Below are 23,399 nucleotides of genomic sequence, written 5' to 3' on the forward strand. Positions count from 1 at the left end.
CCCTAAGCACCACACCAAGCTGGCCCTCCAGCAGGACAATGACCCTAAGCACAAGGCCAAGCTGACCCTCCAGCAGGACAATGACCCCAAGAACAAGGCCAATCTGACCCTCCAGCAGGATAATGACCCTAAGCACAAGGGCAAGCTGACCCTCCAGCAAGACAATGACCCGAAGCACAAGGCCAAGCTGACCCTCCAGCAGGAGAATGACCCTAAGCACAAGGCCAATCTGACCCTCCAGCAGGATAATGACCCTAAGCACAAGGCCAATCTGACTCTCCAGCAGGACAATGACCCTAAGCACAAGGCCAAGCTGACCCTCCAGCAGGACAATGACCCTAAGCACAAGGCCAAGCTGACCCTCCAGCAGGACAATGACCCTAAGCACAAGGCCAAGCTGACCCTCCAGCAGGACAATGACCCTAAGCACAAGGCCAAGCTGACCCCCCAGCAGGACAATGACCCTAAGCACAAGGCTAAGCTGACCCTCCAGCAGGACAATGACCCCAAGAACAAGGCCAAGCTGACCTTCCAGCAGGACAATGACCCTAAGCACAACACCAAGCTGACCCTCCAGCAGGACAATGACCCTAAGCACAAGGCCAAGCTGACCCTCCAGCAGGACAATGACCCTAAGCACAACACCAATTTGGCCCTCCAGCAGGACAATGACCCTAAGCAGAAGGCCAAGCTGGACCCCCAGCAGGACAATGACCCTAAGCACAAGACCAAGCTGGCCCTCCAGCAGGACAATGATCTGAAACACAAGGCCAAGCTGACCCTCCAGCAGGAGAATGACCCTAAGCACAAGGCCAAGGTGCTTAGGGTCATTCAGTCATCGAGTCGCTCTGAGGAGATCTCAAACATGCGTTTCATTTAAGACCACCAGAGACTTTGCATGACCTGGAGACATTTACATTTGCCAAGACGAATGGGCATCTCTACCACCTGCAGGAATTCGGGACCTCATAGACAACTGACCGCTGTCATTGATGCTAAAGGGGGCAATACACAGGATTAAGAACTAAGGGGGTGCAGACTTTTCAGCACTCTATGTAGTAGATATGTGTACCCCCCCCCCCTTCATTGTGTATGTAGATGTATATACAGTATATATAATGTTGTTTCAGGGAGGGGTTGACATTCTCTGGGGGGAACCTTGGACACGATGACATTTCTGGCCCCCCCGGTTCCTGCATGTAGGGTGGTGCATGCCATGCCAGGTTGGTAATTATCGCCATCTTGTTGGGTAAGCTTTGATCACATGCGAGCTCCCCCAAAGTTTTGGGGTTCCCCCCATTCATGCGCTAGACCTCCTCCAGTCATATGTCTGCCTTGGCAGAGGCGGTGTCAATCTTGCGGGAGGCCGGGCCCAGTTCCACTTTACAGACGCGCTGAGCGAAGTTCAGAGAGCAGACCGTCTCCCCGATATTCTCCTCCAGGGGGGACACCTGACAAGAGACACACAATGAGAAGCCATTTTCCTGCCCTGAGACAGGTGGAGGGGCTGTACAGGAAGTCAGGTGTGCGTGTACATAAACGTTCCCCCTATGACTCGGGAATGCCCGTTACCTGGCTGACCTGAGCGATGTACACTGAGGACAGCACAGGCTGCCATACTCACCACTGAACTTCCTGGAAATGCTGGTTGCCTGGCTGTCATGCTGCTTATCCTCTATAGTCAAGTCATTGACCTGGAACAAGCAATAGAGAGGATCAGCATGACCGTCAGGAATCAGCCTTTCCAGGAGGATAGGTTTCCAATGGCAGCCCACTTATTCAGCTCCAGTCATAGTCTGATGGGGGTCAGTAGTAAGAAGAGCCAGAAAAACTGTAGTCCTTGAAGTGTCGTTTATTGGTACATCAATAAAACAATAAGTAGCTACAACTAAGGCTACCGCCGAAACGCGTCAGCATTATTATTTTATGGTCACTTTGCTGTACCAATAAAGGACACTTCAAGGACCACATGGAGCCTCGGCCCCTGTGAGTGGACCTGGTGAATGGGTTGGGTTGTCCCTGCAGAGAGCGCCGTTACCTTTCTTCTGATGGGGGTCAGACTTCTGAGGCCACACCCAGGAGGGGCCCACATTGTATGCCAGGAGAAGTGTATACCCAACACTATAATCTTCTGTACAACTCCTCCACCCAACACTGACCACTGTATGTCCCCACATGCAGACACCATGCTACACGGTATACAGACTCCCAGCATGCATTAGTATCCGGGTATATATCATATCCAGCATGCAATAGTCATTTCTCCCAGCAGGCAGCAGTCTTGCCCCCCCAGTGTTGCCAACCTGGACCATCATGACGGTCTTGTTCCCTTTGCCCAGAGAGTCTTGCAGCAGGTAGGTGAGTTTGGAATTGCGGAACGGGATGTGGCACTGTTTGGCTCTCAGGGCCTGAATCACCTCACCCAGGGCCAGCAGGGACTTATTTATATTCTGGGCCTCCTTCAGCCTCTCGCCCTCTGCCCCCGACTTGCACACCCGCTCCGAGCCGGCCAGGTCCACCAGATTCAGCTTTCCTGAGGAGGAAGGACAGAGCTAATGTGCCCAGCATGGAGATACTTCATACTACTGCTGGTACAAGGAGGACAAACTGAATTAGCATCTCCGTGACGCGGTGTGACGCCGGTCACTTTGGGTGGGGGGCTTGTGGGACTTGGACCTTGGAGAGCTCTGGACACTCTGGGCTAGATTCAGAGAGGAGATACTTCATACAACTGCTGGTACAAGGAGGACAAACTGAATTACCATCTCCGTGACGCGGTGTGACGCCAGTCACTTTGGGTGGGGGGTTTGTGGGAATCAGCTTACCTTGGAGAGCTCTGGACACTGTGGCCCAGATTCTTGTACATCCGCGTAATTTTGTGCGGGCGTAACGTATCTGATTTACGTTACGCCTCCGCAACTTAGACAGGCAAGTGCCGTATTCTCAAAGCACTTGCTCCGTAAGTTGCGGCGGCGTAGCGTAAATCGGCCGGCGTAAGCCCACCTAATTCAAATTTGGATCAGGGGGGGGGCGTGTTTTATGTAAATATACTGTGACCCGACGTAATTCATGTTTTTCCCCAACGGCGCATGCGCCGTCCGTGGAATTTCCCAGTGTGCATTGCTCCAAAGTACGCCGCAAGGACATATTGGTTTCGACGTGAATGTAAATGACGTCCAGCCCCATTCACGGACGACTTACGCAAACGACGTAAAATTTTCAAAACTCGACGCAGGAACGACGGCCATACTTAACATTGTTACGCCGCACTTATGCCACCATATAGCAGGGGCAACTATACGCCGGGAAAAGCCTAACGTAAACGGCGTAACTTTACTGCGTCGGCCGGGTGTACATTCGGGAATTCGCGTATCTAGCTAATTTGCATACTCGATGCGGAATTCGACTGAAGCGCCACCTAGCAGCCAGCGTAAATATGCAGTTACGATCCGACGGTGTAACACAGTTACGCCAGTCGGATCTACGGGAAATCTATGCGTAACTGATTCTAAGAATCAGGCGCATGGATACGAATGCGCAACGCAGAGATACGACAGCGTATCTCTTCTGAGAATCTGGGTCTTTGTGTCCAGCTTCCCCCCGGGGAAGGGGTACAGGGGGACTGAGAACCCCACTATGATCTGTACTAGTCACACTCAATGCTGTATATATATGTATATATTGTGTGTTGGCTGTTGGACTCTTTGCTGGGATGGTTTGGGGTGTGACTGTATTCTATTGTCTATTGTGGTTTCTGCCTTAACTATTATGGGATGTGTAAGTGTGTTTGCAGTGAGGAAAGAGGGAGGGGGGATTCCTCCAGCAGCCCCCCTGCTGATAAGACTGTTTACTGATGAGAAGTTTGAACCCACCTGACCTGTGTGTCCATTGTCATTGGACAGTTTGACCCGCCCCATTTTCCAAGGGTGGGGGGAGGAGTCTCTGAGTTATTTGATCTGTTGTGTCCATGTGTGATAATAAATCAGTTTGTTGTTTGCCCCTCTACACTGTGTTGTGTCTGGTGACTGGGGGGGGGGCAAAGAATCTTGGATAGTGCTGGTTCTGGACAGAGGAAGCATTGACGGTGGACATAGTCCTGGGTTCCTCACACAAGTAGTAGGTAGTGCAGTCCTCAACTTCAGTGTCAGCTGATCTCACATACCTATAGTACCTGTCCCCAGACTTGAGGAGTACTTGAGGTGAGCATACGTCCCAACCGTCCCGGATTTCACGGGAATGTCCCGCGATTCGCAGTAAATCCCACGATCAGTGCTAGAGTCCCGCGATTCCGCGCCACCCCCCGCGATTAACGCGATTTGCGTTAAATCTCCTGTTCCCGCGTTTCGCGGTAAACCCGCTCAACAACTCCGATCCACGGAATCCCCCCCTCCCGCTCAACAACTTCGTTGGGAGGTATGCTCATTTGTCCCTCATTCTGAAGTTGAAAAGTTGGAGGTATGGAGGTGAGCAGTATTGCGTAGTACCTGTCCCTGATATCAGTGAGGAGTATTACATACCTGTCTCTGGACTTGGTGAGAAGTAACACATATCCTTGGACTATTGCGCACTTACACTACATTACCAAAAGTATTGGGACGCCTCCTATACACACACATGACCTTTAACCACTTAAGCCCCGGACCAAAATGCTGCCTAGAGACCCAAGGTGTTTTTACAGTTCGGGACTGCATCGCTTTAACAGACAATTGCGCGGTCATGCGACGTGGCCCCCAAACAAAATTGGCGTCCTTTTTTTCCCCACAAATAGAGCTTTCTTTTGGTGGTATTTGATCACCTCTGCGGTTTTTATTTTTTGCGCTATAAACAAAAATAAAGCGAAAATTTTGAAAAAAATGCAATATTTTTTACTTTTTGTTATAATAAATATCCCCCAAAAACATATATAAAAACATTTTTTTCCCTCAGTTTAGGGCGATACGTATTCTTCGACCTATTTTTAGTAAAAAAAAAAATCGCAATAAGCGTTTATCGATTGGTTTGCGCAAAATTTATAGCGTTTACAAAATAGGGGATAGTTTTATTGCATTTTTATTAATTATTTTTTTTTTACTACTAATGGCGGCGATCAGCGATTTTTTTCGTGACTGCGACATTATGGCGGACACTTCGGACAATTTTGACACATTTTTGGGACCATTGTCATTTTCACAGCAAAAAATGCATTTAAATTGCATTGTTTATTGTGAAAATGACAGTTGCAGTTTGGGAGATAACCACAGGGGGCGCTGTAGGAGTTAGGGTTCACCTAGTGTGTGTTTACAACTGTAGGGGGGTGTGGCTGTAGGTCTGACGTCATCGATCGAGTCTCCCCTATATAAGGGATCACTCGATCGATGCGCCGCCACAGTGAAGCACGGGGAAGCTGTGTTTACATACGGCTCTCCCCGTTCTTCAGCTCCGGGGAGCGATCGCGACAGAGCGGCTATAAACGAATAGCCGCGCCGTCGTCCCGGATCACTCCCCGAGCGAACCCGACCGCCGCATGTAGCGGGGGGGGGGGTCCTGATCGGACCCCCCACCCGCTAGAAGGCAAGGACGTACATGTACGCCCATGTGCCTGTACGTGCCATATTGTGGACGTATATGTACATGCGGGGGTCGGGAACTGGTTAATGACCCCCCAGTCTTGGTCCGGAGGGTTCAATATTGAGTTGGCTCCGCCCTTTGCAGCTATAACAGCTTCACCTCTTCTGGGAAGGCCGTCCACAAGGTTTAGGGGTGTGTCTATGGGAAGGCCGTCCACAAGGTTTAGGGGTGTGTCTATGGGAAGGCCGTCCACAAGGTTTAGGGGTGTGTCTATGGGAAGGCCGTCCACAAGGTTTAGGGGCGTGTCTATGGGAATGTTTGACCATTCTTCCAGAAGGGCATTTGTGATGTCAGGCATTTGTGATGTTGGACGAGAAGACCCGGCTCACAGTCTTCGCTCAAATTTATCCCAAAGGTGTTTGATCGGGTTGAGGTCAGGCCGTCCCCAAACTCCTCCCACAAAGTTGGGAGAATGAAATTGTCCAAAATGTCTTGGTATGCTGACGCCTTAAGAGTTCCCTTCACTGGAACTAAGGGGCCAACCCAACCCCTGAAAAACACCCCACACCATAATCCCCCCTCCCCCACCATAATCCCCCCTCCCCCACCATAATCCCCCCTTCCCCCCACACCATAATCCCCTCCCCCTACACCTTAATCCCCCCCATAATCCCATCCACCTACACCATAACCCCCCTCCCACACCAAAATCCCCCCTCCACCAAATGAATTGGACCAGTGTACAAAGCAAGGTCCATAAAGACATGGATAAGTGAGTTTGGGGTGGAGGAACTTGACTAGCCTGCACAGAGTCCTGACCTCAACCTGATAGAACACCTTTGGGATGAATTAGGGCGGAGACTGCGAGCCAGGCCTTCTCATCCAAATCCTCACAAATGCGCTTCTAAACCTTGTGGACCGCCTTCCCATAGACACACTCCTAAACCTTGTGGACCGCCTTCCCATAGACACACCCCTAAACCTTGTGGACCGCCTTCCCATAGACACACCCCTAAACCTTGTGGACCGCCTTCCCATAGACACACCCCTAAACCTTGTGGACGGCCTTCCCATAGACACGCCCCTAAACCTTGTGGACGGCCTTCCCATAGACACGCCCCTAAACCTTGTGGACGGCCTTCCCATAGACACGCCCCTAAACCTTGTGGACCGCCTTCCCATAGACACACCCCTAAACCTTGTGGACCGCCTTCCCATAGACACACCCCTAAACCTTGTGGACCGCCTTCCCATAGACACGCCCCTAAACCTTGTGGACCGCCTTCCATAGACACACCCCTAAACCTTGTGGACCGCCTTCCCATAGACACACCCCTAAACCTTGTGGACCGCCTTCCCATAGACACGCCCCTAAACCTTGTGGACCGCCTTCCCATAGACACACCCCTAAACCTTGTGGACCGCCTTCCCATAGACACACCCCTAAACCTTGTGGACCGCCTTCCCATAGACACACCCCTAAACCTTGTGGACCGCCTTCCCATAGACACGCCCCTAAACCTTGTGGACCGCCTTCCCATAGACACCCCCTAAACCTTGTGGACCGCCTTCCCATAGACACACCCCTAAACCTTGTGGACCGCCTTCCCATAGACACACCCCTAAACCTTGTGGACCGCCTTCCCATAGACACGCCCCTAAACCTTGTGGACCGCCTTCCCATAGACACACCCCTAAACCTTGTGGACCGCCTTCCCATAGACACACCCCTAAACCTTGTGGACCGCCTTCCCATAGACACACCCCTAAACCTTGTGGACCGCCTTCCCATAGACACGCCCCTAAACCTTGTGGACCGCCTTCCCATAGACACACCCATGGGCGTCCGCTCATAGGGTTAAGGGGGGGCCAGTGACCCCCCCTGGAATCAGCAAGGGTCTGCAATGCTCGCATCTGTAGCTGTGCTGACTCTGTGTTTGTGTGAGTCGGCTCCACAGCTGTTGTAAAATCAGTGTCACGGAGCTTACAGAGCTCTTTACTGCCACCTCTGGCTGCTTCCTGTATGTGCACCCTCATGCTTGCTTTGCTGCCTGTAATGTTTTTTCAAAGGGACATGTGGAAACAGGACTTGGGAGAAGGAAGACCACCGTGACCTTAAAGTGGGGGCTGTGACTACAAGTCAAGGGAGGAGGCTGTTTGTGTACAGGGGGGGCTGACATATATACAGATGAGGGGGGCAGCTGAGTGCATACAGGTATGATCAGTGAAGGGGGGGTGCCAGATATAGGAAAGATCATATCATCTGTCCTGTCCTGTATACAGCTATATACACCCATCGTCCTTCCTGTATTCCTCCATCATCACTGACTGCAGATATACATCATCTGTCCTGTATATAGAGCTGTATATACCCACCTTCCTTCCTCTATATACCAATACCATCCACTCCTTCTATATACACATACTATACACCCTCTGTATTGTACATTTGATCAGCACAGTGAGGCTGCATATCATGGGCACATGCCTGCGCTTTATGGGATAATGACTAAGCCCCTCCCCTTCATGACATTGTCAAAGAAGCAGAGCATAGGTGACCGTAAAATGATGCCCCCCCCCCTGGAAAAAGTTCAGCGGACGCCCATGGACACACCCCTAAACCTTGTGGACAGCCTTCCCATAGACACACCCCTAAACCTTGTGGACGGCCTTCCCATAGACACACCTCTAAACCTTGTGGACCGCCTTCCCATAGACACGCCCCTAAACCTTGTGGACCGCCTTCCCATAGACACGCCCCTAAACCTTGTGGACCGCCTTCCCATAGACACACCCCTAAACCTTGTGGACGGCCTTCCCATAGACACACCCCTAAACCTTGTGGACCGCCTTCCCATAGACACGCCCCTAAACCTTGTGGACCGCCTTCCCATAGACACACCCCTAAACCTTGTGGACCGCCTTCCCATAGACACACCCCTAAACCTTGTGGACCGCCTTCCCATAGACACACCCCTAAACCTTGTGGACGGCCTTCCTATAGACACACCCCTAAACCTTGTGGACGGCCTTCCCAGAAGAGGTGAAGGTGTTATATCTGCAAAGGGCGGAGCCAACTCAATATTGAACCCTCCGGACTAAGACTGGGGGGTCATTAAAGTTCCTGTGTGTGTAAAGGGAGGTGTCCCAATACTTTTGGTGATATAGTGTATAGTACCTGTCCCCAGACTCAGTGAGGAGTATTACATACCTATAGTACCTGTCCCCAGACTCAGTGAGGAGTATTACATACCTATAGTACCTGTCCCCAGACTCAGTGAGGAGTATTACATACCTATAGTACCTGTCCCCAGACTCAGTGAGGAGTATTACATACCTATAGTACCTGTCCCCAGATCAGTGAGGAGTATTACATACCTATAGTACCTGTCCCCAGACTCAGTGAGGAGTATTACATACCTATAGTACCTGTCCCCAGACTCAGTGAGGCGTATTACATACCTATAGTACCTGTCCCCAGACTCAGTGAGGAGTATTACATACCTATAGTACCTGTCCCCAGACTCAGTGAGGAGTATTACATACCTATAGTACCTGTCCCTAGACTCAGTGAGGAGTATTACATACCTATAGTACCTGTCCCCAGATCAGTGAGGCGTATTACATACCTATAGTACCTGTCCCCAGACTCAGTGAGGAGTATTACATACCTATAGTACCTGCCCCTGATATCAGTGAGGAGTATTACATACCTATAGTACCTGTCCCCAGACTCAGCGGGGTGTTTTACATACCTGTAGTAGTGGCCCCAGAGCTGAATTCTCTGCCGTTGATGGTGATGGTCAGTAGGGCGTGGGAGCGGGAACTGTGCTCATTCATGTTGGTGCAGAACGTGGCGCGGTTGCGCCTTCCCATGGCCAGGAGCTGAGGAAGTAACCAGGTGTTAGTCTCCTGGCAGCGGCCATCTTGTAATACATATAAAAGGAATGATAGGGCTGCTGCTGTAGTGTAAGGTAGGTACCCCAAAAAATAATTTAAACTCAGCGCTGCTCCTGTAAATTATTCACATACATACGGGGCCGGACTTACCATTGGGCTTGACTGGGCTCAAGCCCATGGGCCCCGTCCAATAGGGGGCCCCTGCCTGTTAAAGTCTCCTTACTTTGTTCTTTGATCATTTCTCCAGCGCATGCGCTTCCCGTCCACCGAGTCACGGCACGCTCTGTGTGTGCGCCGTTCCCAGGCCCTCGCAATGTACTCTGGGGCCCCTGCCTGTCCTTCTCCATACACATGATGGTAAATAGGTAGCGCCCGCCCTGAGCTATTGACTGTCTGACGCTGACCGTGTGTCCTGCCGAAAAAGTTCTCCGGTGTCCTGACGAAAAAAAAGTTCCCTCGGCAAATAAGGACCCCCCCTGTACTGCGCAGGCGCAGCGCCGAGCTTGCGCAGTACGGACCTGAACTGAGCTTCCGGCAAAGGCTCAGTTCAGGTCCTTGTTGCGACCGGGCGCCCGGATTTTGTCGAGCCCTGTACTAAAGTGCTCAGTGCTAATATGGTGCGAAATAAAGTGCAATCCATAAAAGTCCATCAGGTGTGGAATGCTGGGCTGGTGACAAGTTGGGAATATTCCCCTCCTGGGTCCCGACTCACCGGATGGGAATGGTTAATACGCCTGTATTGTGCATCAGAACCAGGGCCGCCATCAGGAATTATTAGGCCCCTTACACAGCTTCAGGCATGGGCCCCCTGGAGCGGAGAACCGGGGGGGGGGGGGTGCTGCCTCCTGAACTTGAGAAGCGGGGGGGCGGAGCTGCCGCAAATTGAGAAGCGGGGGGGACCCTTTACAAAAAAAAGAAGAAATAAATAAAAATATGTAAAAAAGGGGGGGGGGAGCCATCCGGGGCCCCGGGGACTGGATATATATATATACAGAAATTATTATTATTTTTTATAAAAAGAAATTACAATAAAAGAGGGGTTGCCATCTGGGTCCTTTAAAAAAAAAAAAAAAAAAATAAAAAAAAAAAAAAAATTTAAAAAAAAAAAAAAAAGGGGGAGTTTCCATCCGGGGACCTCTGGGCCCTTTAAAAAAAAAAAAATTATATATATAACAAAAAAAATAAAATAAACATTTCTTAAAAAAAAAAAAAAAAATTGAGCTATTTATTATAGCAACAAGTAAAAAAATTTTTTTTTTTTTTTTCAAAATTGTCGCTCTATTTTTGTTTATAGCGCAAAAAATACCACCAAAAGAAAGTTCTATTTGTGGGAAAAAAAGGACGTCAATTTTGTTTGGGAGCCACGTCGCACGACCGTGCAATTGTCAGTTAAAGCGACGCAGTGCCGAATCGCAAAAAGTCCTCTGGGCAGGAAGGGGGTTTAAGTGACCAGTAAGGAAGTGCTTAATTCATGAAAAAAAAAATTCCCAAAAAGTTGCGTTTAAAACACCGCCGCACAAATACCGTGTGACATAAAATATTGCAACAATCGCCATTTTATTCTCTAGATTCTCTGCTAAAAATGTATACATAATGTTTGGGGGTTCTAAGTAATTTTCTAGTAAAAAGTACGGATTTTAACTTGTAAACACCAAGGCCCAGATTCTCAAAAGAGATACGACGGCGTATCTCCACATACGCCGTCGTATCTCTGAGTTGCACGGTCGTATCTATGCGCCTGATTCTTAGAAGTCTCTTACGCCGTCAGATCGTAACTGCATATTTACGCTGGCCGCTAGGGGCGTGTACGCTGATTTATATGAAATATGTAAACCAGCTAGATACGCGAATTCACGAACGTACGCCCGGCCGACGCAGTACAGTTACGCCGTTTACGTTAGGCTTTTCCCGGCGTACCAATGTTAAGTATGGCCGTCGTTCCCGCGAAAAAATTTGAAAATTTTACGTCGTTTGCGTAACTCGTCCGTGAATGGGGCTGGACGTAATTTACGTTCACGTCGAAACCAATACGTCCTTGTGGCGTATTAGGAGCAATACACACTGGAAGATTTCCACGGACGGCGCATGCCAATCACGTCAGGTCACAGAACATTTACATAAAACACGCCCCCCTGTTCCAAATTTGAATTAGGCGGGGCTTAGGCCGGCCTATTTACGCCACGCCGCCGCAACTTACGGAGCAAGTGCTTTGAGAATACAGCGCTTGCCCGTCTAAGTTGCGGAGGCGTAACGTAAATAGGTTACGTTACGCCAGCACAAAGATGCGCGCACCTACGAGAATCTGGCCCCAAATGTCAGAAATAGGCGTAGGCATGAAAGGGTTAAACAAATGGAGGACGAAGGAGGGGCTACAAGTGTAATACTGCAAATTTTATTTTAAAAGGTTTAAACTCTTTACACTTACATCCAAATCTTTAAAAACGTGCAGAAATTGCCGCCTTGGCATACAAACAGCTTTCACAGAGACTCCGTAGCTTGACGCGTTTCGCCCCTCCCACTGGGCATCATCTTATGACGTCCAGTGGGAGGGGCGAAACGCTGGTGCCCAGAGGACGTCATATGACGTCCTGGGATTTGTGGTGATATATCTGAATGATGGGAGGAGCTACAGGCTAACGCCATTTTTAGCCGGCGATTCCCTACACCATAAGAACGATCATAGCGGCTGTTCTGCATCTTGATCGTTCTTACGAGCAGCAGAAGGCGATGCCCCCCCCCTTCCGTGCTTCTCCCGACTCGCCGCTATGATCGGTGAGTCGGAGAACGGATCCGCCAGCCCTGGATGCTGAAAACAGAGATTTCCGGCAAAACAAGTGGTCGCCGGAGTCTCTATGATCGTCGGAGACCGGGCGCGATGTTACGACGTCACACCCGGCCTCTGCATTCAAAATAAAGGGGAAGCGGTGATCGTTTTTTAATTTTTTATTTCAGGCTTCCCAGCCTATCACTGTGAAGAGGACCTGTCATGTCATATTCCTATTACAGGGGATGTTTACATTCCTTGTGATAGGAAGAAAAGCGATCACATTTTTTTATTTTTTTTTATTTTTAAAGTGTAAAAAAAAAAAAATTAAGTAAAATTAACAATACATTTTTTTTTTTTTTAAGCGCCTCTGTCCCCATGCGCTCGCACGCATACGTAAGTCCCGCCCACATATGAAACCGGTGTTCAAACCACACATGTGCGGTGTCGCCGCGAACGTCAGAGCGAGAGCAATAATTCTAGCCCTAGACCTCCTCTGTACCTCAAAACATTTAACCAGTAAAAAAATTTAAGCGTTGCCTATGGGGATTTTTAAGCACCGAAGTTTGGCGTCATTCCACGAGCGCGTTCAATTTTGAAGCGTGACGTGTTAGGTATCTTTTTACTCGGCGTAACTTCATCTTTCACATTATGCAAAAAAATTGGACTAACTTTAATGTTTTGTTTTCTTTTTAAAGCATGAAACTGTTTTTTTTTTTTTTTTAAAAACGCGTTTGAAAAATTGCTGCGCAAATACCGTGCGAGATAAAAAGTTGCAATGACCGCCATTGTATTCCCCGGGGTCTCTGCTAAAAAACACATATATAATGTTTGGTGGGTTCTATGTAATTTTCTAGCAAAAAATAAATATGATTTTTACATGTAAAAGCGAAGTGTCAGGCCGCGTACACACGATCAGTCCATCCGATGAGAACGGTCCGAAGGTTAACCGATGAAGCTGACTGATGATCTGATGTGCGTACACACCATCGGTTATAAAAACGATCGTGTCAGAACGCGGTGACGTAAAACACAACGACGTGCTGAAAAAAAACGAAGTTCAATGCTTCCATGCATGCGTCGACTTGATTCTGAGCATGCGCGGCTTTTTAACCGATGCTTTTGCATACTAACAATTGGTTTTGACCTATCAGTTAGGCGTCCATCGGTTCAATTTTAAAGCAAGTTCTCTTTTTTTTGACCGAAGGACAACTGACCGATGGGGCCCACACACGATCGGTTTGGACCGATGAAAAAGGACCTTCAGTGTGACCGATCGTGTGTACGTGACCTCAGAATTGGCCGGGGGCCTGAAGTGGTAAAACCACACCACAAGGGATTTTTATTGATCGTATGAGCCTGAAGGGTCCGGATCACAGGGGGGAGGAGATATCCCTCCCTAAAGGCAAGACACACCAACCTACTCTGGGGACGGGAGTCACCGTTCTGATGCACAATACAGGCGTATTTACCATTTCCATCCGGTGAGTCGGGACCCAGGAGGGGAAAATTCCCAACTTGTCACCAGCCCAGCATTCCACACCTGATGGACTTTTATGGATTGCACTTTATTTCGCACCACATTAGCACTGAGCACTTTAGCATGTTATATATGTTGACATTGTGTAGATATACCGTATTTATTGGCGTATACCGCACACTTTTTTCCCCTTAAAATAAGGGGAAAATCATGGGTGCGCGATATACGCCGATACCCGCTTCCCGCGCTGTGTTTGAATGCCGCCGCCGACATATACCGAGCGCAGTACACTCGGGTACACTCGGCTCCGCTCGCGGTCACGCCCTGTGCCGCCTCCTAGCCTTTATGCGAGAGAAGCCTAGCGGGGCCCGAGTGTACTGCGCTTGGTATATGTCGGCGGCGGCGTTCAAACACAGCGCAGGAAGCGGGGATCAGCTCAAAAACAGCGTGGGAGAAGCGGGAAGGACAGCACCGAGGCCGCAGACGAACGCCGGACCGGACAAGGCCGCCGATGGACGCCGGGCAAGACACCGACGAGGGGCATTCAAACTGTAAGTATTTTATTTTTTTCAGGAAATTTTCCTTCCAGGTTGGGGGTGTGCACTATACGGCGGTGCACGCTTTACGCTGATAAATACGGTATATATTAGGGTTGTCCCGATACCACTTTTTTAGGAACGAGTACAAGTACCGATACTTTTTTTCAAGTACTCACCGATACCGAATACCGATACTTATTTTTAAATGTGTCCCCATATGCAGCCATGTCCCCCCACAAATGCAGCCATGTCCCCCCCATATGCAGCCATGTCCCCCCACAAATGCAGCCATGTCCCCCCACAGATGCAGCCATGTCCCCCCCCACAGATGCAGCCATGTCCCCCTCACATCCAGCCATGTCCCCCCATAGATGCAGCCATGTCCCCCCCATATGCAGCCATGTCCCCCCCATATGCAGCCATGTCCCCCCACAGATGCAGCCATGTCCCCCCCATATGAAGCCATGTCCCCCACATATATCCAGCCATGTCCCCCACATATCCAGCCATGTCCCCCATATATCCAGCCATGTCCCCCACATATATGCAGCCATGTCCCCCACATATCCAGCCATGTCCCCCACATATCCAGCCATGTCCCCCATATATGCAGCCATGTCCCCCACATATCCAGCCATTTCCCCCCATACCTAGATGCCGCCGCCGCATGGTTAAACAGCGTGCGGGTAACATCACAGCTTTCATTTGAATAGCTGTAGTGTTCCCGCGCCGCGTATAGACACTCCCCCTTGCTCGGGATTGGACAGATCACCCGTCCAATCCCGAGCAAGGGGGCGTGTCTATATGCGGCGCGGGAACACTACAGCTATTCAAATGAAAGCTGTAATGTTCCCCGCACGCTCTTTAACCTAGCGGCGGAGGCGTTGCATTATGCGGCGGCGACTTTCGTTACGGCGACGGCAGCGGAGGGGGGGGGTGGCGTGCTAGTATGGGATGAGGCATCGGGGGCATTTGTGGGAGTACAAGTACTCCCGCAAATACTCGGTATCGGTCCCGATACCGATACTGGTATCGGTATCGGGACAACCCTAGTATATATATATATATATATGTGAATAATTTACAGGAGCAGCACTGAGTTTAAATTCTTTTTTCAGCTGCCATCTTGTGTTTGAGCTCTGGGGGGGTGGGGGGGTTTATAGTAACACTGAGACATGGCTGACTACTGTCTCGGAGAGCAGAGGATGGAACAGACTGACGGGGGTCTTTTATATTTTTTATACCTTTTTAATGTGGCGGAAACTCTTGACCTCCATACTGGTCAGGCCTGGCACGTGAAGCTGACCGCTGCCATCTGGGTTGAGCTTAATGTCCAGCTTGTCCTGAGGGTCCCTGGAGAGAAGGTCTCTGTAGAAGAAAACATTGCCAGACTGTTATTAGAAGTAATGCCCGCAGTCTGTGTGTGCGAGCAATAACAGGGACCCGGATTCAGAAAGCAATTGTGCCTGCGTAACCATAGTTACCCAGCGCAATTGCTGACTTGCGCCGGCGTAACGAGTTCTCCTGATTCAGAGAACTCGTTACGCCGACTGCAGCCTAAAATCTGCGTGGCATAAGGCTCTTATGCCACGCAGATTTTAGGCTGCATTCTTGCGATGACCGCTAGGGGGCGCTCCCATTGTGGTCAGCGTATAGTATGCAAATTGCATACTTACGCCGATTCACAATGTTGCGCGCCCCCTGCGTACGCAAGTTACGTCGGTTGCGTACGGCGTCTTTAGCGTAAGGTTGCCCATGCTAAAAGCAGGGGTAGCCAATGCTAAAGGATACCCGTCGTTCCCGCGTCGCGCCGTTCGAATTTGACGTCGTTTGCGTAAGTGATTCGTGAATGGCGCTGGACGCCATTCACGTTCACTTTGAAGCAAATGACGTCCTTGCGCTGTATGCTCGGCGCGGGAGCGCGCCTAATTTAAATGATTCCCGCCCCCGGCGGGATCATTTACATTGCGCGCGCTTGCGCCGGGCAATTTTGCCGGCGCGCCCTCGCAATTTACGGAGCTACTGCTCTGTGAATCGAGGGCAGCGCAAAATATTTGCGGGGGCGCAGGGCAAAATCGTTGCCCTGCGCCTCCGCAAATAGAGCGCAAGTCTTTCTGAATCCGGGCCAGGATTTTTATAAGAGCTTACCTGTAAAATCCTTTTCTTTCTCGTACATCACGGGACACAGAGAAGCATAGTAATCACTATGTGGGACGTCCCAAATCAATGCCAATGAGGGGAGGGAGACCCCAAAGGATAAGCCGGGCGCCATCAGACATGAGGAATCAAACTGCAGCACACTGCGCCCAAAGGCGCTCTCCTCATTTTTCCTTATGTCCAGTTGGTAAAATTTGGTGAAAGTATGGACAGACGACCACGTCTCTCTCCATCCTGTGATGACGTCTTAGTGTCACATCACTTAAAGAGACCTCACCTATATTAACCCCTTCCCGCCCGGCCTATAGCCGACTTACGTCCGGGAAGTGGTTTTGAAATCCTGACTGGACGTCCTGCAGGATTTCATGCCGCGCGCGCCCGTGGGGGCGCGCAGCGCGGTGATCGGTGATGCGGGGTGTCAGTCTGACACCCTGCATCTCCGATCTCGGTAAAGAGCCTCCGGCGGAGACTCTTTACCACGTGATCAGCCGTGTCCAATCACAGCTGATCACGATGTAAACAGGAAGAGCCGGTGATGGCTCTTCCTCACTCGTGTCTGACAGCCGATCGGCGGCTCTCCTGACAGGGGGGGTTCGCGCTGATTGTTTATCAGCGCAGCCCCCCCTTGGATCGCCACATGGACCACCAGGGAAGGGCAAATAAAAAAAAAAGTCTTGGAAAAAAAAAAAAGATGCCAATCAGTGCCCATTTGACTGACTGGCAACATGGGTAGATCAGTGCTGCCCCACAGTGTCCATCAGTGCCACCCCAGTGTCCATCAGTGCCACCCCACAGTGCCCATCCATGCCCAGTGCCCACCTATCAGTGCCCATCTGTGCCACCCATAAGTATCCATCAGTGCCACCCATAAGTGCCGCCCATGAGTGCCCATCTGTGCCACCTATGAGTGCCCAGTGCCGCCCATGAGTGCCCATCATTGCCGCCCATGAGTGCCCATCAGTGCCGCCTATGTGTGCCCATCAGTGCCGCCTATGTGTGCCCATCAGTGCCGCCTATGTGTGCCCATCAGTGCCCAATACCAGCGCCGCCAATCAGTGCCACCTCATCTATGCCCGTCAGTACTACCTCATCGATGTCCATCAGTGCCGCCATATCAGTGCCCGTAATTGAAAGAGAAAACTTACTTATTTACAAAAAAATTAACAGGAAAAAATAAAAACGTAATTTTTTTTCAAAATTTTCAGTCTTTTTTTAGTTGTTGCGCAAAAAAAAAAAACGCAGAGGTGATCAAATACCACCGAAAGAAAGCTCTATTTGTGGGGAAAAAAAGGATGCCAATTTTGTTTGGGTACAGTGTAGCATGACCGCGCAATTGTCATTCAAAGTGCGACAGCGCTGAAAGCTGAAAATTGGCTTGGGCGGGAAGGTGCGTAAGTGCCTGGTATGGAAGTGGTTAAAGGATCGGCATGGACATATCTGCCTCCCAAGCTCCTCCCCTGTGATCGTATGTCCTGCCTTCTTTGGTCTGACTTTGGTTCCAGTGAGGTCCACTGTGCTGGTGTCAGGTCCAGTCTGTCCTTCACCCAGTATGCTCCTGTGTTGGGGTCCGCCATCTTGCTGCCTGGACTGACCTGCTGTTCTGGTCCTGGCCTGCTGTTCTGGTCCTGGCCTGCTGTTCTGGTCCTGGCCTGCTGTTCTGGTCCTGGCCTGCTGTTCTGGTCCTGGCCTGCTGTTCTGGTCCTGGCCTGCTGTTCTGGTCCTGACCTGCTGTTCTGGTCCTGACCTGCTGTTCTGGTCCTGGCCTGCTTGGGTGTGCTCCAGAGTACTCAGTCCCTCTTCACAGCAGGGTTCCTGTGTGTACTGCTGCCCTGAGAATGCCCTTGTATTCATCTTCTCCTACTAGTGCGAGTTATTAGTCTCTACACATTAGAGTAGGGTGAACCCAACACTCGCAACCTGGGACCAGCACACAGCCAAGGCCAAACTTCCACGAGGGGGTCCCAGGCAGGACACCAGCTGGGCCTGAGGGTATCCCACGTCACCCGCTCACACGTGATTTCACTTTATCTTTGTAACATTTTTTAAATGATTCAAATACAACTATAATTACAAACAAAAATGTATCTTCTATACTTGGTGAAGGCCAATGGGAAATGTACACAGTCCCTGAACCTTCCCACAATCAGGACAATTTGCAGAACTGGAGCTCACTGCTAACCACCAGGCCGTCTTTGTTTTAGTGACTCACCTGATGACCTCATTGTAGATCTCCACCATACTCATCGTGACTTCATAACTCCACAGGCCTTTCCGCGCCTCCATCTCCTGGTAAAGGGCCCGCAGGGACTGAAGGTTCATCCCGGGATTATCAGCTGTCCCCTAACAAATAGAAAGAAAATAAAACTGAACATCGTCTGGACTCCCATCCCACTATGTGGACTCCTCAATGAGTCCCGGGTATAGCAGGCTGACCATTCAGATACAAATTCCATCTATGGGCAGTATTGTGTCTATGAAAGGAGTCATGGAAGTCCATGTGTTGGGGACGGGGGAGTAAAAACACGAGGACACATGATCATCAGGAGAACATTTCAACCCTGAAGACAGTATTAACTTTGTGATGGTGAGATGCATGAAGGGGACATCCCCCACCCTGGGATGAGATGAATGGAGAGGACCTCCCTGGAATTAGATGGATGGAGAGGGAACTTACCTTTTTAGGATGGAATTGACTATAGAACACTTACCTCTCTGGGATTAACTGAATGGCGGGGATACCTACATCCCTCTGATGGAGGAGACACTTACCTCCATGGAATAAGATTGACGGATGGGAAAATTACATCACTGGGGATGAGATGGATGGATTGGACCCTTACCTTTCAGGAATAAGATGGATGTAGAGGACACTTACCTCCCTGCAATGAGATGGATGGAGAGGACACTTACCTCTCTTGGGTGAGATAGATTACAAGTGCACTTAACCTCTCTAGCATGGAATGGACTAATAACACTTACCTCTCTTGGACTAGATGGAGGGAGGCGATACTTACCTTCATGGGATAAGATTGATGGATGGGAAAATTACCTCCCAGGGATAGGATGAATGTAGGAGACACTTACCTCCCTGTAATGAAATGGATAGAGAGGATACTTTTCTCCCTGGGATGAGATGGATTGAGAGGACACTTACCTACCTGAAATGAGATTGTATGAGAGGACACCCACCTACCTGAAATGAGATGGATTGAGAGGACACTTACCTACCTGAAATGAGATTGTATGAGAGGACACCCACCTACCTGAAATTAGATGGTATAAGAGGAAACCCACCTACCTGAAATGAGATGGTATGAGAGGATACCCACCTACCTGAAATGAGATGGATGGAGAGGACTCCCACCTACCTGAAATGAGATGGATGGAGAGGACATCCACCTACCTGAAATGAGATGGTATGAGAGGACACCCACCTACCTGAAATGAGATGGTATGAGAGGACACTTACCTACCTGAAATGAGATGGTATGAGAGGAAACCCACCTACCTGAAATGAGATGGTATAAGAGGATACCCACCTACCTGAAATGAGATGGATGGAGAGGACTCCCACCTACCTGAAATGAGATGGATTGGAGAGGACATCCACCTACCTAAAATAAGGTGATTGGAGAGGAAATCCACCTCTTTGGGATGAGATGGAAGGAGGGGTCACTTACCTCTTTGGGATGGATGGAGCGGATACTTCTCTCCCTGGGATGATATGGACAGTGAGGACACATATAGTACCATGCTTGGATGAGATGGACAGAGAGAATACTTACCTTCCTGGAATAGGAGGGAAGAATTGAACACTTACCTCTATGGGATGAGATGGATGGAGAGGACAATTACCTGTATCTCTCTGGGATGAGATAAATGGATTGGACACTTACCTCTATGGGATGAGATGGATGGAGAGGACAATTACCTGTATCTCTCTGGGATGAGATAAATGGATTGGACACTCACCTACTAGGGATGAGATTGATGGAGAGGGAACTTACCTCCCTGGGATTAGCTGGACGGATTGGACACTTACCTACTAGGGATGAGATGGATGGAGAGGGACACTTACCTCCCTGGGATTAGCTGGATGGATTGGACACTCACCTACTAGAGATGAGATGGATGGAGAGGACACTTACCTCCCTGGAATTAGCTGGACGGATTGGACCCTCACCTACTAGAGATGAGATGGATGGAGAGGACACTTACCTCCCTGGGAAGTGAGATGTGATGGATGAACAGGACACACCTCCTAGGAATGGTATGGATAGACTTACCTCCATGGTGTATGTTTTTCCGGAACCAGTCTGTCCATAAGCGAAGATACAGACATTGTAGCCATTGATGCAGGAGGTGACCACAGGCTCGATCTCCATGAACACCTGGAGACAAAAAGAGAGTTGTGCCATTAATGAAAACCTTTGCCATGGAATCCTCCATGTAGATGTAATATCCAGCAACAGGAGAGCAGAAACCCCAATATACAGCCAGCCATAGGTGTGCACCCCAAAGCTCAAACACACAATAACGCCACCTGCTGTCACAGGGAGGAAGCTCTGATGGTGGGAGAGTTGATTGGGAGCATATATTACGTTACATCCTAAGTATAGGTGTAATGTGTTCCTACAGGTGAACGTAGCCTTTAACATAATGGGGCATTTTCACTGGCCACTCGCACCCCAACCACCCATTTGCTGCTACCCCTGGATAATGCTAATGCACATGGGGTGATTAGGCACACCTGGCACACCCTGTGCACACGCCTATGCACCCAGCAATCATTCCCAGTACAATATCAGTATATCCTCATCTTTGTCTTCACACTCTGAATTTATCAATAGTAAGGAGTCAGCTGACCTCTTCTTGGGTGACTTCCGGTAAGAAGACTTTGTCCAGCTCAAAGTTTTTCTCCTTCCCTTTATAGGCGATGGACAGTCTGGTGTCATCATTGACATCGGTGATGATGGAGGAGATTCCGGAACACGTCTGGTCAGTGAGGTCCTTGTGTGGCCGGACTCGGCACAGCACCCGGATATTTCCTGACCAATAAAGCAGAAAGGTTGGCATTCATTCACCAAAAGTACATTATATGTTTACCGGCATTTCCATAATGTTCCTCAGCCCCAGTCCTCCCAACAATCAGAAGATCTTATTATTACACCTTCGTACAATTTGACCTCAGGTGGAGATAAAATGGTGGAGATATATTTGAGATATATTGGTGGCTATATATTGGTGGAGATCTATTGGTGGAGATCTATTCGTGGTGATATAATAGTGGAGATATATTGGTGGCCATATATTTGAGATATATTGGTGGCGATATAATGGTGGCGATCTATTGGTGGTGATATAATAGTGGAGATATAATGGTGGAGATCTATTGGTGGAGATCTATTGGTGGCGATATAATGGTGAAGATATATAAAGTAGAGGTATATTGGTGGTGATATAATGGTGGAGATATATTGGTGGTGATATAATAGTGGAGATATAATGGTGGAGATCTATTGGTGGCGATATAATGGTGGAGATATATTGTGGAGCTATATTGGTGGAGATATAATGGTAGAGAGCTATTGGTGGAGATCTATTTGTGGTGATACAATGGCGGAGATATATTGTGGAGCTATATTGGTGGAGATATATTGTGAAGCTATATTGGTGGAGATATAATGGTGGAGATCTATTGGTGGAGATCTATTGGTGGAGATATATTGTGGAGCTATATTGGTGGAGATATATTGGTGGAGATATATTGGTGGAGATATATTGGTGGAGATATATTGGTGGAGATATAATGGTGGAGATATAATGGTAGAGAGCTATTGGTGGAGATCTATTGGTGGAGATCTATTGGTGGAGATATATTGTGGAGCTATAATGGTGGAGATCTATTGGTGGAGATCTATTGGTGGAGATATAATGGCACACTCACCCTTTAGCTCCACCAGCTGGTTGTGGTATCTCTTGCGTAGCTGCACCTCCCGCTGATATTTCTGCAGGAGATCTTTGTTGGCTTCTGACACGTTGGTCACAGCGTTACATATCTATAGAACACAAGACACATCAATGACAGCAGATTATGGGTTCCACCTCCCCTGTATGACTTCCTTTCCCCTTCACTCTGTCATCCCCTGGACTCCCCTACCCTATTCTGTCTCCTAGGCCGGAGCCCCATTACCACTCCAAACTCTTGGTGTCTGGGCCCCTCACCTGTCTCCGTGCCTCCCGGATAGAGGCTTCATAGAACTGGGAGAAGTTCCTCACTTGGCTCCTCAGGCTGTTGTAGTTGGTCTTCATGTTCTTCAGGACAGGCTGCAGCGACACCAGGCGACTCTGCACACCTACAGATCATACAGACTAATAGTTTGTCCTCCGGGAACTCAAGAGCTGCTAGATTATGGTTTAGGCACAGATCTAAAGTGACATCTACTGCAATCTGGCATCTTATAATATTATGTGACCATAGAATCTCCAAGTCACGGTTGCCCTGCCTAAAGCACCATCCACATGGCTTCAGTTCATCTCCTCTATTCAGGCTCTGCCAATAGGTTACCTCATACAAAACATAGATCCGCTGGTCAGGTGACATACATGGTGCCCATGAGACATAGACTATGCTTCTTCTATTGTGGAAGCATTTTTGTTTTTATGAAGTTCCCCATTTCCCAATGACACGGCAGGTCCACCTGTGACCACCACCCATAGAGATGGGGCAGGTCCACCTGTGACCACCACCCATAGAGATGGGGCAGGTCCTCCTGTGACCACCACCCATAGAGATGGGGCAGGTCCACCTGTGACCACCACCCATAGAGATGGGGCAGGTCCACCTGTGACCACCACCCATAGAGATGGGGCAGGTCCTCCTGTGACCACCACCCATAGAGATGGGGCAGGTCCACCTGTGACCACCACCCATAGAGATGGGGCAGGTCCACCTGTGACCACCACCCATAGAGATGGGGCAGGTCCTCCTGTGACCACCACCCATAGAGAT

At 49.4% G+C, this 23,399-nt stretch overlaps 1 protein-coding gene across 1 annotated transcript in view; it reads right to left on the reverse strand.

Annotated features, from left to right (window-relative positions):
• Window positions 1-843: 843 nt before the first annotated feature.
• LOC120921863 (kinesin-like protein KIFC3) overlaps window positions 844-23,399 on the reverse strand; it is a 49,081-nt gene continuing 26,525 nt past the window's right edge. The window contains exons 11-19 of the mRNA XM_040334347.1: window positions 22,613-22,743; window positions 22,335-22,446; window positions 21,254-21,435; window positions 20,674-20,778; window positions 18,597-18,727; window positions 15,475-15,598; window positions 9,303-9,432; window positions 2,304-2,533; window positions 844-1,451 (exon numbers count right to left, since the gene is read on the reverse strand). Of these exons, the coding sequence (XP_040190281.1) occupies window positions 1,323-1,451; window positions 2,304-2,533; window positions 9,303-9,432; window positions 15,475-15,598; window positions 18,597-18,727; window positions 20,674-20,778; window positions 21,254-21,435; window positions 22,335-22,446; window positions 22,613-22,743 (1,274 nt within the window). The 3' untranslated portion in view covers window positions 844-1,322. The remainder of the gene's footprint in view (window positions 1,452-2,303; window positions 2,534-9,302; window positions 9,433-15,474; window positions 15,599-18,596; window positions 18,728-20,673; window positions 20,779-21,253; window positions 21,436-22,334; window positions 22,447-22,612; window positions 22,744-23,399) is intronic.

The sequence above is a fragment of the Rana temporaria genome (assembly GCF_905171775.1).
Source record: "Rana temporaria chromosome 5 unlocalized genomic scaffold, aRanTem1.1 chr5z, whole genome shotgun sequence".
NCBI lineage: Eukaryota > Metazoa > Chordata > Amphibia > Anura > Ranidae > Rana > Rana temporaria.